The sequence below is a fragment of the Hyperolius riggenbachi genome, chromosome 2 (assembly GCF_040937935.1).
Source record: "Hyperolius riggenbachi isolate aHypRig1 chromosome 2, aHypRig1.pri, whole genome shotgun sequence".
Taxonomy (NCBI): Eukaryota; Metazoa; Chordata; class Amphibia; order Anura; family Hyperoliidae; genus Hyperolius; species Hyperolius riggenbachi.
In genome coordinates, this window is record NC_090647.1 from 130,681,618 (window position 1) to 130,701,768 (window position 20,151).

Below are 20,151 nucleotides of genomic sequence, written 5' to 3' on the forward strand. Positions count from 1 at the left end.
CTGTAGCTCAGTACTGTATATGTTACTTTAAAGGGAACCTAAACTGAGAAGGATATGGATTTTTCCTTATAAAATAATACAGTTGCCGGACTCTCCGGCTAATCCTGTGTCTCTAATACGTTTAGCCACAGCCCCTGAACAAGCATGCAGAATCAGGTGCTCTGACTGAAGTCATACTGGATTAGCTGCATACTTGTTTCAGGTGTGTGATTCAGCTACTACTGCAGCCAAAGACGTCAGCAGGACTGCCAGGCAACTGGTATTGTTTAAAAGGAAACATCCATATTCTTCCCAGTTTAGGTTCCCTTTAACTCTTGTCTACAAAAGTGCCACATGCTATTTCCCCACAGTTACTCCATGTAGTATTACCTCTGAATATAGCAGGTCTGTGGAATGTGGCTTTACCTGAATTCTCATGCGCTTGTATTTACATAATCCTCATAATCCTTAAGGCTCATACACACATCAGACTATAGTCTTTGGAAAATGAAAGATCACAGACCAATCTTACCACCCTTCATGTAGTAAGAGAGCCATACTCTACACAGTCTATTCTATGGAGCTGAACTCCACATCAGACAGAAATCTTTGCAAGATGCTGCACACAAACATGCTGCACACACTCAAAAGATCTGTAGCTGCAAAAGATCTGTTCCTGCCAAAAATCCATTCCTGCAAATTGCAATGATAGTCTATGAGATCTGCAGATCATCATACACACATGATTTAACTGACATTCATCTGCAGATCATCATACACACCTTGTTTAACTGACATTCATCTGCAGATCAGATCCACCAGGATGGATTTTCAGATCTGCGGATGATTGCTTGATCTGCAGATGAATGTCAGTTAAATCATGTGTGTATGATGATCTGCAGATCTCATAGACTATCATTGTAATTTGCAGGAATGGATTTTTGGCAGGAACAGATCTTTTGCAGATACTGATCTTTTGTGTCTGTACAGCATCTGTGTGTGCAGCATCTTGCAAAGATTTTTTTCTGATGTGGAGTTCAGCTCCATAGAAAAGACTGTGTAGAGTATGGCTCTCATACTACATGAAGGGTGGTAAGATTGGTCTGTGATCTTTCATTTTCCAAAGACTATAGTCTGATGTGTGTATGAGCCTTTAGACAGTCAGTTTATTTAGCCAGCGCTCTGTCTCTTTCCTCTTCTGTGTCATTACTGCTGTGTATAGTGGTTACCTAGTTTCTACCTTCATGTACAATGCATAGCTGACCTGCCCAATTGTTATTTATCTGTAGCCCATTGCCATGTAACTGTCTGTATTGGCACTTTTTTGCAAAAAAAAATAAAAAAATAAAAATGCCTTCACCTACGCAATGTTAAAATTCCCATCCCACAGTCATATCCAGCAGCTGAATGGGGATATCCACACATATGTTTTAGTTTCCCCTTCTATGCAATAATATTGTAGGAACACTACAGTGAGAGGGGTGTGAAATGCTGCCTTCTTTTTCCCTTTTAAACCATGCTAGTTTCCTGGCTGTCCTGCTGATCCTGTGTCTCTAAGGATCCTTTCACACTGAATCCTTTGCGTTGACATAGGTGACATAGGGTATGCTTTGAGTCCAGTGGGAGTAACTGTGTGATTACCAGGCAGTGGCAGTGAAGCATAATTTCATTGTATTCTATGCTTCACCGTATGGTCACGCCACACGTCTAACGCACAATGCGACTTTTCAGCACCGTTGTGATGTTGTGCGCAGTGTGGATGGACTCCAATACTTTCAGCCACAGACCCAGAATGTGTATGGAGAGCAGGTGTTGTTGTGATTAAAGTCATATTAGCTGCATGCTTGTTTCAGTGTGTGATTCACACACTTCTGCAGCCAAAAGGATCAGCAAGACTTCCAGGGAATAGGCACTCTTTAAAAGGAAATAAATATGGCAGCCTCCATGTCCTTCTCGCTGTTTCAGAGGGCAGTGCATGGATCCATTTCCATGTTCATAGTTGTAGGTACATTGCTTTAAGTAAAGGTGGCCACTAACGTAACAATTTGCCAAACTATCGTTTACGAACCATTATTCGTATGAACGATCAGAAATTATCATTTAGGGCCATTAATGGACTAAAATTGTCAAACCAATCCGATCACATTAATTAAATTGATCCGATTTCAGGATTGATCCTGTCAATTTGATCAGATTGGTTAAAAGATTTTCGTCTATTAGTGGTCTCAAACGATAATTTCAGATCGTTCATGCGAATAGTCAAACGATTGTTTTCCAAGTTGTATCATTAGTGGCCACCTTAAAGAGAATCTGTATTGTTAAAATCGCACAAAAGTAAACATACCAGTGCGTTAGGGGACATCTCCTATTACCCTCTGTCACAATTTCGCCGCTCCTCGCCGCATTAAAAGTGGTTAAAAACAGTTTTAAAAAGTTTGTTTATAAACAAACAAAATGGCCACCAAAACAGGAAGTAGGTTGATGTACAGTATGTCCACACATAGAAAATACATCCATACACAAGCAGGCTGTATACACCCTTCCTTTTGAATCTCAAGAGATCATTTGTGTGTTTCTTTCCCCCTGCATCTCTCATGCACTGAAGTTTCAGACTGCTCTTTTCTTCCTGCAAACAGCTTTGCCCTTGTCTGAATTTCCTCAGTATGTGAAAGCCCAGCCAGCTCAGAGGACGATTTATCCAGCTTGTAAAAGATAAGAGAGAAGAGAGAAGCTGCCCTAATCTAAATAATACACAGGCAGTGTGCATAGAGGGGCCTGGAAGGTGGAGTTCATAGCAGAACCACAACACTGAAGAACTTGGCAGCCTTCCAGACACAGGCTGACAAGTCTGACAGGAGAAAGATACATTGATTTATTACAGAGACTGTGATAGCAGAAAGTGCTGCAGTAAGCCAGAACACATTAGAATAGCTTTTGGAACTTGTAGGATGATAAAAAACAGGATGCAATTTTTGTTACGGAGTCTCTTTAAAGGACATCCGAGGAGAAAAGAAACCGATGAGATAAGCAATTGCATCTATCCTACTTCTCCTAAAAATTACTTTTTTAGATATCCCACAGTTTTATTTTATACTTAGATCTAGTTTTTTTAAGTTTTTACTGTTTCATTGTCTCTGCTCACTGGCACCTTCATTGAAGTGCCAGAGCTCAAATCTATGAACGATTGACTCTTTTTATCCATTTCTGCTCTCAGAAGCCATTTAATGACAGTAAAGTGTTTTATGGCTGTAATACAGGCTGTACATTTGGCTGTACATATCCGAACAGAAACTGTCACTTGCATACCTGATATTTAACTCTTTCAGGCAGAGAAAGAAAAAAAGGAAAACAGCATAGTCATTTGTGTACCTGGCACTGTACATACACATGTCTATCTCATCATGTCACATGTCACCTTGGTTGTCCTTTCAGGAAGTACTAATATCAAATCCTAGGTATTAATCGACTCTCCGTAAAGTATCAAATCTTCCTTAAGCCCCATTCACGCGCTTGATTGAAGTCAGCTGAAGCAGGTGACAATGATCACCTCAGCTGATAAACCAGTGTGTGTACAGTAACCCCCGACCGCGGCCCTGCTAGCGATCCACCAGATGGAACTACTTGGCTAAACAACTACCGATGCTTTTGTACCCTCCACTTGGCCCGCACACCAGGTGACATCATGCCTGCACTGTTGGCCCTCCAAACCCGGAGCTGTACACAGCTGTACAGTGCTAACTCCGCCTCTGTACACTGTTAGCCCAGCAGTGTCGCCCAAGGGATCGGGTTCCGATTACGGCCTGAACTAGAGTAAAACATTGTATATTCATGGAGATTGCACATTCCTATATCAGCCTCATCACACCTTTGCACATTCCTACATTTCAATTCATCCATTTAACTTTTTGTCATATTGAGCAGCCGCTATAATTCATATAGAATGGGCAGCCCAGCATATCACACTATTTCCTATTCATGTCATTTAATGTGTAAATGAAAACCACTTGTACTTTGAAGATCGTAATGAATTCTATCTGTCAGGCAAGCTAGACACACTGATCTGATGAAGAGTTACCTCCACTTAGTGCAGTGATGGAGATGAGTGATTTGTGGATAATGTCATTCAGCATACTTTACTGTGACTGAATAGTTAAGATTTTATTACAGAATCACATTCAGTCGTAGAGGAGCTCAATTCGAGTTGATGCTTTTATTACTGTGAAGACTGGCTTGGTGAGATTACTGTAGAGACTATAATCTTCAGCTATCAGGGAAATATAGGGCTGCCTTTTGTTTCTGGAACTCCTTGTGAGGCTCTAGTAATACAGTCAGGTCCATAAATAATGGGACATTCACACAATTCTAACATTTTTAGCTCTATACACAACAACAGTGGATTTGAAATGAAACAAACACAATGGGCCTGATTCACAAAGCGGTGCTAACAGTTAGCACGCTGGTGAAAAGCCCTTTATATGCCTAAACTCAGTTTAGGCATGATAAGTTTAGGTGTGATAAGTTTAGGCATGCTAAGTTTAGGTGTGATAAGTTTAGGCATGATAAGTTTAAGCACCAACTGGGTTAGCACTGCAGTGCACAGCTGATCAAAAATGTTGCGATAGCAAAGTCTGGTGCACTTCACATAGAGTTTAATGGCGCTGCTTTGCGTGCGGGACTTTGAGTGCGATCTAAACTTATCTAAACTTAGCATGCCTAAACTTATCATGCCTGAACTTATCACACCTAAACGTATCACACCTAAACTGGCTTTTCACCATCATGGTGCAATGGTTATCACGCCTAAAGTCTTTTAGGCATGCTAACTGGGTTAGCACCGCTTTGTGAATCAGGCCTAATGTGCTTTAACTGCAGACTGCCAGCTTTTACTTTGAGGGTGTTTGCATTCAAATCAGGTGAACAGTGTTGAAATTACAACTGTTTGCATATGTGCCTCCCACTTGTTAAGGGACCAAAAGTAATGGGACAGAATAATAATCATAAATTAAACTTTCACTTTTTAATACTTGGTTGCAAATCCTTTGCAGTCAATTACATCCTGAAGTCTGGAACACATAGACCTCACCAGACGCTGGGTGTTATCCCTGGTAATGCATTGCAAATGCTCTGCCAGGACTCTACTGCAACTGTCTTCAGTTCCTGCTTGTTCTTGGGGTATTTTCCCTTCGGTTTTGTCTTCAGTAAGTAAAATGCATGCTCAATCGGTTTCAGGTCAGGTGATTGACTTGGCCATTGCATACCATTCCACTCCTTTCCCTTCAAAAACTCTTTGGTTGCTTTTGTAGAATGCTTTGGGTCATTGTCCATCTGCACTGTGAAGCGCTGTGCAATGAGTTCTGAAGCATTTGGCTGAATATTAGCAGATAATATTGGCCGAAACACTTCTGAATTCATCCTGCTGCTTTTGTCAGCAGTCACACCATCAATAAATACAAGAGAACCAGTTCCACTGGCAGCCATACATGCCCACGCCATGACACTACCACCACCACCATGCTACACTGATGAGTTGATATGCTTAGGATCATGACCAGTTCCTTTCCTTCTCCATACTCTTCTCTTCCCATCACTCTAGTACAAGTTGATCTTGGTCTCATCTGTCCATAGGATGTTGTTCCAGAACTGTGAAGGCTTATTAGATGTCGCTTGGCAAACTCAAATCTGGCCTTCCTGTTTTTTAGGCTCACCAATGGTTTACATCTTGTGGTGATGGTGAACCATCTGTATTCACTCTGGTGAAGTCTTCTCTTGATTGTTGACTTTGACTTGTCTGCCGATTTGTGAGCTAATATTTAAACACAGGAAGTTAACCCTTTCTGTGCTCCCAGGAAGTAACTACACTGCAGCACATCTGAGAAGCTCTATAAGCTGTAACAAGGTGCTTTTTCTTTAAGGCAGGGAACACACTTGACTGTTTTCGTACGCGTTTTCTGCACAGAACTCATGTTAATCAATGGGCTAGTACACACTTAATATTTTGTTCGCGCGCAGAAAAAAAAACTGACATTCTGCATCAGGACTCTGCACATTTTGTCAGTTTTTTGTATCAATTACATCAGCTGCTATGAAAAAACACGTGCGTTTTCCTGCATAGAGACACACTTGGTGTGCAGAAAAAGTATGCAGGAAAATTCAGGTCCGCTTTACAACCCTCTCTGGCTGAGTGAGGTGATCAGCTCCATGCTCAGAGGAATAGATTTGCTACTGCCCCCTTCAGATAACACTCTGAGTACCTGATGTAGGTGATCACTGGATAGGTGGAGTACATTGGGCGATATACAGACTGCTGTTCTTTTAGGCAAGCAGCATTTGACATCAACAAAGAAAGACAGTGTTGCAGAGCCAGAATGCCAGGTAATAAAACTGAATAATGAAGACAATGTTCATGTGCAATTTACAGAACTTTAATAAAAGATTGTGCAATGGTGAGATTATTTATAGAAGAAATTTGGTTTGCCTGTTTAGTATTAATATTATTTTTTTTCACAAAAATATGCTTAATATGGATCTTACATTTTCTATACCAGAGAGCAGCTCAACGGGGGATGTGATTTCCAGTCCACCCAGCATTAAGGAACCCCCTCCATCGCCGCTCACTGACAAAAAGAAAAACAGGAAGAAGAAGAACATGACTCCCTCCAAAACAGAGGGCTCAGCAGGGCAGGCGGACGGTAAGCTCTCCATGTTGTGTGGTACTTCATCAGCTCACAAAGGGTCAAACAGGAAGTTCCGTTTCCTCTCTGGACTGATTGCTCCCTTTTTTCCTGATGTAACAGAATTATTCCCTCAGTGTTGCTGTTTTAAAGAGAAACTCCGACCAAGAATTGAACTTTATCCCAATCAGTAGCTGATACCCCCTTTTACATGAGAAATCTATTCCTTTTCACAAACAGACCATCAGGGGGCGCTGTATGACTGATATTGTGGTGAAACCCCTCCCACAAGAAGCTCTGAGTACCGAGGTACTTCTGGCAGTTTCCTGTCTGTGAACCCTGTTACATTGTGGGAAATAGCTGTATACAGCTGTTTCCAACTGCCAAAACAGCAAGCAGCAGCTACACCACTTGCCAGCAGTAAAAATGTCACCATGTAATAAATGTCAGAATATAAATCAGGGATTTATAATATTTTACAATGGTCAAACACTGACTAAATCATTTATACATAATTATTGTAAAAATGAAGCACTTTTTTATGACACTATTTTCACTGGAGTTCCTCTTTAACTCTAAAATAAAATATTGCTCAGTTCTGCATTAAAGTGAAACTGAACCAAGTAAAATTATTTAAAATAAACACATGATGTACCTGCAAATGAATATTACATATTTACCTCACTGTCAGTTCCCCTCAGAAGCTCACCATTTTCTTCTAACAACAAATCCTTCCAGTTCTGACAACAGTTTGTCAGAACTGAAATATATCAGTTGCTGCCAGTTATATATCAGTTGCTGTCAGTTATAACTAAAAGGACAACTGATGTGCCAGGTAATGCCCATGTTTCCCTATGGCTCAAGTGGGCGATATTACAGTTTAACAGTGTGACCCAGAAGCTGTTACGGGGGTCATCACCATTTTTAAAGAGAAAGATGGAGAATTCCATCAATCACCGTGAACAAAGAGGAGAGGAGAAAGGAGATTGATGGGCAGACTACATGGAGGTAAGTATGACCTGTGTATGTTTATTTTTGAGTTCAGGTTTGCTATAAGTGTACAATTGCATAACCACTGTGCTAAGTTGTAGTGCTTTACCATTCTTCACACTGTATTGTGTGTGTTTGTACTCTTTTAGTATCTGCTGTTAGTAAATAGCACTCCCATGGAGGGACTTTGTCTCTATGGTACTCAGGCACATGCAAAGCCACCCACCACTGGACACCAGCAGGCAATAGAATAAGGCTGTTGTTGGCAACACACAGAACACTATCTCTAAAAACAATATGGAGGTTGATTCAGTAGCATTAAGGCGATCACATATCGTGAGGTAAATTGAGTGTGCGCACGCCACGCGAGGTGCTTTCAGCGTGGCGTGCGCTATTAAGGTATGCGTGATTGTACTCTCGACAGTGCAGTACCGTGACCATGATAGCAGTGGGGTAGCTAGAGATTTTGTGGCCCCATAGCAACACTTTCATGGGGCCCTCAGATATTGGCACTCTTTAGCTATGCCACCTGCCCCTATCCTATGGATAAGAGTTAATTGGCAATATAAATTATTGTGCAATCTACACTGCACATAGCCCATGGGCACTGATAGTGAGAGGGTGACGGAACACAAGAAAGTTAATAGTGAAGTACCACCTGGGCCCCCTCTGCTCCAGGACCCCATAGCAGCTGCTAGGGCTGCTATGGCTATTGCTACACCCCTACATGATACTTGACTAGTATGGACGGTACTACGTTAATTGACTTAGTACCGGCCGCGTAAGTCAAATATCGGAGTCATGGTATTGCACTATTGTGAGTAATTTACAACGAGTATGCGTACTTTAACAGCGCACACTACACTGAAAGCAGGGGTCGAGTCCTGCGTGAACGCGGGTGCATGATGTCAACCTACTTTTTTCATGCTAGGGTGGACGACGTCCACACTAGCATGTGGAGTGGAGGGGAGGCAGCGCAGTGAAGGAGCAGCGGTGGGGAACGTCTCCCACCCCTTCTCTCACCTTGGGGCCCCCCTTCCTCGCTCTTCCCTCCGGAATTTTTAAGTGTCGGCGGCTGACAGCGGGCGGGGACTTACTGCTGTTCTTCCAGCAGCGGGAAGGAGCTCTGCGTGCCGCTAGTCCGGTCTACTCAAGACCAGACTAACGGCACACAGGATCTCCCTTCCGTGGCTGGAAGAACAGAGCTAAGTCCCCGAAAATTAAAAAGTCCGGAGAGGAAAGCGAGGAAGGGGCGCCCCAAGGTGAGGGAAGGGGTGGGGAGACGTCCCCCTTCCCCACTGCTGCTCCTTCACTGTGATGCCTCCCTTCCTGGTTAGGGAACCCCTAAATGCCTGGCTACTTATTCTGGGGGCATCTATACACCCGACTACCTATTCCAGGGACATCTATACACCTGGCCACCTATTTTGGGGACATCTATACACCTGGCCACCTATTCCAGGGACATCTTTACACCTGGCTACTTATTCTGGGGACATTTTTACACCTGGCTACCTATTCTGGGGACATCTATACATCTGGCTACCTATTCTGGGGACATCTTTACACCTGGCTACTTATACTGGGGACATTTTTACACCTGGCTACCTATTCTGGGGACATCTATACACCTGGCTACCTATTCTGGGGACATCTATACACCTGGCTACCTATTCTGGGGACATCTTCACACCTGGCTACCTATTTTGGGGACATCTTTACACCTGGCCACCATTTTTCAGGGGTTTTTAGGGTGAGTCCACTGCGTGTATCAAAAAAGGGCGCCTGGAAAAGTTTTAATGCAAAACCATATTTTTCGTTTAGGTTGTAAACGAAAATTTAGTGCTAAATAGGTTAAATAAACTGAAATGAAATGGCAAAATACCGTCTATAACAACAAATGAATTCTGAAAAAACGTCGAATTGCGTCTATAACAAAAACGATATTTACACTTGTATTAAGCATAGCAATGCAATGGTAGGTTTTACAGATATTTTACTGTAATTATACCTAACTGTAGGCTCACACAGATCTCTCCCTATCCCTAACCCCTAGGGATCTTTGTTTAAATATACATAATTTAATAAATTGTATATATTACATATATTATGCTGTAACTATACTTAACCTTACTCTCACACAGAGCCCTCCCTGTACCTATCACTAACCCCTAGACCCCCCTGGTGGTGCCTAACCCTAAGACCCCCCTGGTGGTGCCTAACCCTAAGACCCCCCTGGTGGTGCCTAACGCTAAGACCCCCCCTGGTGGTGCCTAACCCTAAGACCCCCCCTGGTGGTGCCTAACCCTAAGACCCCCTGGTGGTGCCTAACCCTAAGACCCCTTGGTGGTGCCTAACCCCTGGTGGTGCCTAACCCTAAGACCCCTTGGTGGTGCCTAACCCTAAGACCCCCCTGGTGGTACCTAACCCTAAGACCCCCCCTGGTGGTGCCTAACCCTAAGACCCCCCTGGTGGTGCCTAACCCTGAGACCCCCCTGGTGGTGCCTAACCCTAAGACCCCCCTGGTGGTGCCTAACCCTAACCACCCCCCTGGTGGTGCCTAACCCTAAGGCCCCCCTGGGGGTGCCTAACCCTAAGACCCCCCTGGTGGTGCCTAATTCTAAGCACCCCCTAGTGGTGCCTAACCCTAACCACCCCCTGGTTGCGTATATTATACTGTAACTATACCTAACCCTCCCTGTACCTATCCCTAACCCCTAGACCCCGAACACGGTAAATCCAGCGCTGGAGACTTGGGCGCAGCAGCGCAGGAGACTTGGGCGCAGCTGGCGCCACCATAGGCCGTAATAGGAACTACGGCTATCGCAGGCACAGGGAGTAACTTCAGCGCCGTCAGAAGACGGACCTGAAGTTGCTTTTAAAACAATAATTCGGATTCCAGCGATTGCTGGAAGCCGAATTATTTCATTTCCCCACTATCCATGTCGGCCTGGAGGGGGAATAGTAATTAACACGGCCCGGACTTGTGCGGCAGCAGGATCAGCCATATACTGGCTGTGTCCTGCGCCCAAGTCTCCGGCGCCGTTCTCTCTCGTACGCCTAGACCCCCCTGGTAATGCCTAAACCTAACCATCCCCACCGCACAAACACTCTAAACACATATAAACAATAATATATTTAATCTTTAAAATACTTCTCTACAAATAAAATGAATAAAATAATTTATCTTCTCTACAAATAACTTGAATAAAATAATTTATATATTTGTAATAGAATAAATAGCCTTAAAATAGCCTTAAAATCACGTATACATTAATATTATAAATAGAGAAAAGTATATATAAATATATACAATACAATAGATAGCCTTACAATCATGTACGCATTAGAAAACTTAAAATAACAGTAATATTAAAAGCGATATTTTAGTAACTATAATCAACACATTATAAGAGTAAAAACAAAGTTAATACCAAAGCGATGTATTTCTAATACAATAAGGTTGAAAACGGTATTTAAGCATTATACATATGAAAACAAATTTTTTTAAATGATCAAAGAAGTGTAAACGAAAATTTAGTTGTTATACTTTTGTAAGCGAAATTTTAAAACTAAAAAATAAGTTCAAACTGATATAAGCGAAAATTTATAAACGAAAAAATAATTATAACACAAACTCAAAACGAACTTGTAAACAATATTTGTTATAAACCTTATTTTGTTAACGAAAACTTTTGTTAACACGATCCCTGTAACCGCTATTTCTCGGGCGCCCTTTTTTCCTGCCGGGCGTCGAATAGCTGATATTTTGCATTGCAGTCTATGGCGGCGCCCTTTTTGTCCACTATCCCAGTGCGCCCTTTATTACTAGCCCCGGAGTCCACTCAGCTCTTTTCCCAGGACTAGACCCCTGACTAAAAGCACCTCGCGTAGTGTGGGCTTGCTTAATTTACCTCCCGATATGTGAGCACGATAGTGTTTATGAATCAACCTCTACATTATTCTTAAGTGATCATTGTGGCAAAATATCCCTTGTTAATATTTCCTAATGTAGCTATGAAGCGATACCTTTGCTAGGCTCTGCCCATGAATCAGTGCAGCTGCACAGCGCAAGTAGGTCCTCACACCTGTACAGTAGCACCAAGCTGGCGGAATAAGCCGAGCCTGAATGGCTCTGTGCTACTGCACAGGTGCAAGCAGAGCCGGATTTACAGCTCAGGAGCCTATAGGCACATAAGGCCCGGCGCCCTAAGCCCCACCCCTTAACACAGGTCACACCCCTCAAACCACACCCATTTTTATTACATGAAACCACACAAGGTAATGTAGATATTACCAAAGACAAGTAGAGAATACCAACAATGCAGATATCACCAACGGAATGTATAATTTACCAAATAGGGGCTGATATTACTAGCAACAAGCAGATAATACAACTGCAACCCAGATAATAATCCTGCAACAGAGGAAGAGATTCCAAAGTGCACCCCCCACACGTAAACCTCCAGAGGCTTCTCATGTCCTCCTCCAGACCACCACCACTACCTAGGACTCTCTTGAAGATCGTGTTCGCACTTCTCTTCATGCACAGACGTGGCTGTGATGCACCGACGCGAGCATTGCTGCACCTGCGCAGTAGCATGAAGCTGCTCGTGGACAAGCAGCTCCGGCTTACTCTGCAGGTTTGAGTGTACTTGTGCAAGCACAGAGAGGAGTGTGGCAGCATAACATATCAAACATGCTCCTTTTAGATACAGCAACAATGGGGGCCAGGAGGACTTGGGAAGCCTCCACAAGATCAAAATGCTTCCCACTTCCTAGACATGTAAAAACTGATACCCTTACACTATGAACCTGCCAAAGTTGCCCTAACATATTGCCCGATCGTAATTTTGATCGATTTCTAGTAGAAATTAACTGACATTAACGATAGGGCAGGACAGTTCCTTGCTGGTAGATTGGGGACAGGCCTGTGACACATCTTCCCTCCTAATGCTGGTCTTCCTGGGGCTTAAATGCAGGGTATAACCAAAGCAGAGCGGTCTCACTCACCTCTCCTCTGTGCTGTCCTCTTTCTCGGTGCACGGAGTGACCCCCATGAACTGACGGGGTATGCGAGTGCATACATGCTGCTAGGTTACTAGAAGACAACAGCACACAGGAAGGAATACGCAGGCAGGACAGGTGAGCAAAGAACTCAACTGTGCTAATACTGCGCAGAAGATTATGCACTGAACAAAATAATGGTGAAAAGAATATGTAGGTCATTAGACTATGACTATGGAAGGATTAGATTGTGAGCTTCACTGAGGACAGTCAGTGACATGACTATGTATTCGGTAATGTGCTGCAGAAGCTGTCAGTGCTATATAAATACATAATAATAATAATATGGGGGGACATTAGACTGTGGTAGGATTAAATTGTGAGCTTCTCTGAGGACAGTCAGCGACATGACTATGTATTCTGTAATGTGCTGCAGAAGATGCCAGTGCTATATAAAATAATAATATTATTACCATTAGACTATGGTAGGATTAGTTTGTGAGCTCCACTGAGGGCATTATGATAGTGTGTGTGATAGACAGTTTTTGCCAGTCTCTTTTCAGGCAGCCTGGTCTCTGGTCTGGTCCCCTGTCCTCTGGTTTTTAGTACCTCTCTGTGCTGCACTGTCTTCTACCTGTCCTCCTCTCCGTGTGCAGTCATGGTCAGCTGCATGTGCCCTCCTGGCCAGGATGATTGATGTATCCCTGACAGTAGCACAGTGGTCTGACAGCTGGCCTGGCTCCGGACAGACTGCAGACCTCTCTCTCTGGCTACGTTCAGGCAGACAGTTGTCTGTCACACAGGGCATTATGATTCACACAAGCAGTCTGTGGAACTCTTCTCCTACTCTCCCCTTTCCAGCCACAGATAGTGAAGCAAGTTAGCAGCGAGAGGTCAGGCGTGACAGGATGAGTGTCACTTTACTGAGCCGAAGGGAGAAGGAAAGATCGTTGATGCAAATACCTGCATTGTGCATTTTGCACATTCTGAGCCAGCCTGCTCTTCCTATCCTCGCACCGCACAGTCAGAGTCCTCCAACAGCAGGAAGCCGGGTTCTCTCTCCCATGAGGCGCTGGCTTCCTGCAGCGTTGCCTAGCAATGCTAAGGCCTCGTTCACATCTGCTGCGCTGAAAAACGTGTTAAAGCGCATGGTAAAAAACGCATGCGCTTGTGCGCGCTTTAGTCCGCGTTTCTGTGCGTTGCGCTGCGCTTCTTTAAAGCACGTTTTGCTTACTGTAGCAGCAGCAGTTGTCAATAAAACTTTGTTTTTGTATGTAAATGTATTTTTTTCTCCAATTAGGGGTAAAAAACGCATGCGCTTCTATGCGCTTGTACGCGCTTCTATGCGCTAAAAAAGCGGACCCATTCACTTGCATTGCTGTGCGCTTTACAGCTCAACGCACAGAAATGCCTGCAACACTACGTTTCTGTAACGCTGCTCAGCGCAGCGCATAGATGTGAACCAGCTACATTTAGTTACATGGAAAAATCAATACCTTGCTGAACGCACAGGGCAGTGCGCTGTGGAAAGCGCACAGAAACGGCCCTGATGTGAACGAGGCCTAACACTTCAGAAGGGCCCACGTTGGTCATCTCTTTAATGACAGCTGCGGCATGTGACAGGAGGGCGCCGCTGTCGGGGACTGCTACTTCAGGACGGCAGAGGGCGATCAGAGCGGGGAGGAATGTGCCCACGGAACTCCGCCTCTCCAGCCGCTGCTTCTAGCCATATTAACGGCGCTCTGCTCTCTTCAGAGAGAGAGAGAGAGAGAGAGAGAGCAAGCGACAAGGGGACACTCTGGGAGGATACTGGCCCGCCTTTCACTAATGGGCCGCCTATAGGCACGCGCCTAGTGTGCCTTATGGTAAATCCGGCCCTGGGTGCAAGGCAGCCTACACCTGCACAGTGCGGTCGCACCCATTTATGGATTGGAGTGCTACCGTGAGCTTCCAGAGGGTGGACTGGAGGAGGACATGGAATGCCTCTGTAGGATCCAGAGGCTTCCGTCCGTCTACCGTGGTAAGTATCTGATTTTTTTTGTTTCTTTTTTAGCTTTAAAGGGAACTTGAAGCAAGAGGTAAATTGAGGCTGCCATATTTATTTCCTTTCAAAACATACCAATTGCCTGATCATTGTGGCATCAGTAGTGACTAAACACACACCTGAAACAAGCATGCAGCTAAACCAGTCAGATTTTTGTCAGAAAGAACTTTTGTCCCTTTAAGGTGCCTACTAATGATACAACTTGATTGTACAATCTGACAAAATCTATCTACCAGAAGGGTAAACTGAGTGAAAATACTTTGAATCGATACTTTAAAGAGGAACTCCAGTGAAAATAATGTAATAAAAAAGTGCTTCATTTTTACAATAATCCTATATAATAATAGGCAACTGTTCCTGCGTACAGCAGGGACAGTTGTCTCTGTGTAGCTGGGTCCGTGCTTTTTGCTACTGCGCATGTGCGCAGCACGGACGCAGCCTCACACAGACAGGACAGGGGCGAGGCCAGGGAGCCAGGCGGGCGTGGGAGCGGGCGGCCGGGTGTGCGGCGAGTGCGCGCGCGGCGGGTGCGTATGTAGTACATGCGGCGGGCTTTGGCGAAAAACACAGACCCTAGAGCCCGGTTTTAAACGGGCTTGGGTCTGCTAGTTATGTATAAATGATTTAGTCAATGTTTGCCCATTGTAAAACATTTCCTCTCCCTGATTTACATTCGGACATTTACCACATGGCGACATTTTCACTGCTGCCAGGTGATGACAGTGGAAGGAGATGCTGCTTGCTTTTTTGGCAGTTGGACCCAGCTGTAAACAGCTTTTATTTCCCACAATGCAGTGAGGTTCACAGACAAGAAACTGTCAGGACCATGGTCCTGACATCACACTGTGGGAGGAGTTTCACCACAATATCAGCCATACAGAGCCCCCTGATGATCCGTTTGTGAAAAGGAAAAGATTTCTCATTGGAAAGGGGGTATCAGCTACCGATAGGGATGAAGCTCAATTCTTGGTCACGGTTTCTCTTTAAGTCGTCTCTCATATTACAAAGGAGTGTTCACATCATTTTACAAGTGATTTTTTTTTTGTGTGGTTGCACAGAAAATTGAACATGTATTACAAGCTCCTAAAATCTTCCCACGTGTGGTTAGCATTCCTTTGGTTGATCTTGCAGGCAATATATGGTTACCCTCAAGGGAAAATTATAGTGCCTGAAAACAAAGAGATCTTACTGGTATCTCTTTCATTTGCAGAAGTACTACAATAAAGTGTAAAATTAAAAATAAATACTGTATATATAAAATGTACATTTATCCCAGAATAAATTACCATAAATTATCTTTTTGCTATGTTGCTGTCATTTACAGGAGGTATTAAAAAGCTAAGAAATCTATCAGATTTTGGAAGATTCTCAGTATCATCTTTGTTTACAAAAGCACTCCCTGGAAAAAAAAAAGTCTATAAAAAGATGCCGGCATCGCTACTCATTTGCACACTATTTTAACAGTCTGACTAAGCGACCGCCGTTCAGTAAGTGCTTTTGAAAAAAACGAGATTGACCAGTCTAAAACTGCATAGTGGCTGGATAGTGTAATGGTTTAGGGCTCTGCCTCTGACATAGGAGACCTGGGTGCAAATCTCAGCTCTTCCTATTCAGTAAGCCAGCACCTATTCAGTAAGGAGTTCTTGGGCAAGACTCCCTAACATTGCTACTGAGTATGATCTAGTGGCTGCCTCTCAAGCACTGTGAGTCCAACAGGAGAAAATCGCTATACAAATATAGTAATTACCATTATTAAAACCTTAATCAAAAAGAAACAGAGGTGGCGTGGCACTTCTCCTTTAACCCCCTTGGCGGTATGAAAAATACCGCCAGGGGGCAGCGCAGCAGTTTTTTTTAAAAAATTTTTTTTTTAAATCATGTAGCGAGCCCAGGGCTCGCTACATGATAGCCGCTGCTCAGCGGCATCCCCCCAGCCCCGCCGATCGCCTCCGGCGATAGGCGATCAGGAAATCCCAAGCCATGGCGACGGGGCGGGATGACGTCACCGACGTCAGCGACGTCGGGACGTCATTGGGAGACCCGATCCACCCCTTGGCGCTGCCTGGCACTGACTGGCCAGGCAGCGCAGGGGTCTGGGGGGGGGGGCGCGCGCCGCACCGGATAGCGGCGATCGGGCGCGCGGCGGCGATCGGGGTGCTGGCGCAGCTAGCAAAGTGCTAGCTGCGTCCAGCAAAAAAAAAAAAAAATATGTAAATCGGCCCAGCAGGGCCTGAGCGGCACCCTCCGGCAGCTTACCCCGTGTCACACACGGGGTTACCGCTAAGGAGGTTAAGAGGTATGCTATCTTCAGCTTTCTGTGTACACACGTGACTAACTTGTCGCTGACAGGCTACGCATATTTATATTGCTTACATGGGACGTGTGCTCCGCTGTGGCATATTGAAGGAAGAAACTCAAACTATATGTAATTCATCTTTGAGTGAAATGCAGCGTGACCAAGCGTCCAGGAGGACGCGAAACGGCCATCGCTAGGCCCACATCTGCCCCGCACTCCCACCTCCCATACTGACACGGAATTACAGATAAGGTATATCAAGCCACCAATATCTGCATGTTGCACATTCTACAGATGAATTGTGTTATGTACAGTACCTGCACTGGTGTTGTTCACTTGCAATAAATACACATGCTTGGACGGAAGATGCACGCTTTCTGCTTCTAAATACATATCATTATTAAAACCTGTCAGACCTGCTAGTTTTTCACTCCCTACTATAAGTGACAGTGACATAGGAAAAGTATGTAAATGTATTAAATCTTACAATTTATTGCAATACCTCTAAACTTTTTTTCAGGTAATTTTAGGATTATACATTTTCCTTCTCAAAATGTAAATAGACAAATTCTTCAGGAGAACAGAGATTAAATGATATGGAAGCAGTCAGTGAGGTTATTACACCTACCTGACCACTCAGGTGCACAACTCCAGTGCCTGACTGCTGCAGGAACACCACTCCTGCAAACCCGATACAATAGAACAGACCTGGAGATAGCACACCAATGGCTCAGCAATAATCAGCTGTATTGAAGCAAACAGAGGTACACAACATCTTTCAGGCTTTTTATCTTCCTCGGACTGCGAAAGGGGAACGCCCGAAACATATTGTATTCCTCTGTTTCTTTAATATCTCTGATTATTGCTGAGCCATTGGTGTGTCATCTCCAGGTTTGTTCCATTGTATGGAAGCAGCCTAGTCATTATTATGACATTTTGAGTCCTTTATACTGATTCACTAACGCTCTTCTGAACTGGGAAATGTAAATCTAAAAACTGGATGTTTTATCCCATTAGCAGTGTCAATGGTTTTATCTTGTTTGAGAGAAGTGCACTGCTTTTCACCTTAGTTGGCAGAACTCGTTGTGCTTTAAATTCGTGGAATGCTTTGATGTCTCTCTACTAGCAGAAAATAAAGAAACTGAAAGCAGAAGTCCTCTGTTATTGTCTCACACTGCCCCCTAGTGAGAAGTAGTCATAAAAACACATCACAGCAGTACTAATTAGAAACGGGGAAATGTAGCAAATTAGACATAATACAAATGTGCTAAAATACATTGGCCTGGAGCACTTGCAAGGCTCTAAATAAATTGGATTCTAAAGGGTTAATAATAGTGGCTAGGTGGAGAAAGTTTGCAGCGGTCACTTGGCATTTAGCAAGGGATGCTAATTGGTCTGTGAATTAGCCGTTGCATTAATGCAGTCCAGTTCACATGCAAGCTGTCCTTGATAAGTGGTAGCATCACTCATGTTTTATATTATTGCTTAGCTTAGTGAGCCCTCAGCCAATCAGGCCTGCCTTGTGCAAGAGTAACATAGTGCTTTTTTGGCCCACTCCGCACCTGCTTCTCTATGTAGTAGTGTTCACCTAATGTCTGATGTCTTCCTACCCTGTACCTTTAATTCTGTCCTTTTCTTCTCTCTTTCTGCCCTTTCTATCCTTTCTGCTTCGCTTTCCGGGACCACCTTCCAGCCAAGCGCAAAATGTGGAAATTAAAAACATTTGGTAGTTTAAGAAATATTTATAAAACAGGTAAAGAGTGTGCATAAGCCATATTTGTGTTTCATGTTGGATTGATTGATATTAGGTGAAAGGTCATAATCTACGGTGTGTGATTCAGTCACTGTGGAGGCAAAAACATCAGCATAATAGCAGCCAGCCCATGATAGAAGAATGAAGATGTCAGCCTCCATGTTCTTCACACTACAGGTTTACGTATGTGCGTAACAGGATATGTAAGCATGTAATATGTAAGAGAAACACACTGATCCCCTAGTTGGCAGAGTTTAGTTACACCTGTACTCACACCCTGTGACATTACATTGCTAACATTTACTGCTGTCTGCTGGATTAGTATCAATGCACTAAGGGCTCTTTCAGATCAGAGCTTGCGTTGGAGAACGCTCAAAGCATAAGTTTTGTTGTATGCGTTTTAATGCGTTTTGATATGCGTTGCACTGCAGTGAGTGTGTTTTTAATGCGTTTTCAATGCGTTACAGCACATAGGAAAACGTAGGTAATTTTTTTTTTTTTCTAGTTTTCAACTTTCTACATTGTTCCTCTGTTGCATTCTGGGACTGATTGCCTGCGTTAACGGTTTAAAAACACGCATAGTGTGCGTTTTACATTGACTAACATTGTAACGCATAAAGTTAGCGAAAAACTGCGCGTGGGTGCGTCGTAACGCAACGCACAAAAACGCAGCGTTATATGTCTATGGACTTTCATTTTACCTTGGGTAACGCAAACTTTACCCTTTGCGTTGAAACGCAGAAAATCTGCCCTAATGTGAAAGAGCCCTAAGTGATACATTGGCAGCCTTGGCACAAGCTTATGCCAAGCCTTATTTTATTAGGCGTGGGTTATTATTATATCTATCTATATAATTATATCTACAGACAAGCCTTCTTTGTGGATGACAATCGCTGGGTTTTATTGTTGTATGTGTTCCAGTTTGAGTGATTTCTCCTTTCCTTCCTCTTGCCGGTTGCAAGATAAGATGCAAGGGGAAATATTGCAGGCATGCATACAGCAGTTTATTTATAGAGGAGGTAGTATCCATCGCCTTCTTTACCTAAAACTTGAAAAACAAGAGATTACAAAGTTCTTGCTGCACAGATTACATGTGGAGGATACAGTAATGGGAAAAAAAACATGCTGGGAGAAAATTTAGTGCAGATTGGTGACTATCATTAGGTCTGATGCACAAACTGGCAGTTATTGCTTGCACATGGCAATTCTACCTGCACTAAGGTGAGTTGCGCTTATTGCATACTACGCACTCCTTCCCTCGTGTTGCCCAGGTAATGTGAGTTGCGCCAATTGAGTAATACTCACTCCTTCCCTAGTGCTACCCCGGTTACGTGAATTGTGCTAATTGCATACTGCGCACTCCTCCCCTTGTGTTACCCTGGTAACATGAGTTGTGCTAATTGCATGCTGC

At 43.7% G+C, this 20,151-nt stretch overlaps 1 protein-coding gene across 5 annotated transcripts in view; it reads left to right on the forward strand.

Moving 5' to 3' along the window:
* AGAP2 (ArfGAP with GTPase domain, ankyrin repeat and PH domain 2) overlaps positions 1–20,151 on the forward strand; it is a 419,192-nt gene that overhangs the window by 385,041 nt on the left and 14,000 nt on the right. For 2 of the 5 annotated variants that reach the window (XM_068267414.1, XM_068267410.1), the window contains exons 12-13: positions 6,525–6,668; positions 18,681–18,740. In XM_068267414.1, the coding sequence (XP_068123515.1) occupies positions 6,525–6,668; positions 18,681–18,740 (204 nt within the window). Of the gene's footprint in view, positions 1–6,524; positions 6,669–18,680; positions 18,741–18,795; positions 18,817–20,151 lie in introns of those variants that run through there. The other 3 variants (XM_068267415.1, XM_068267411.1, XM_068267413.1) reach the window with 2 other exon arrangements.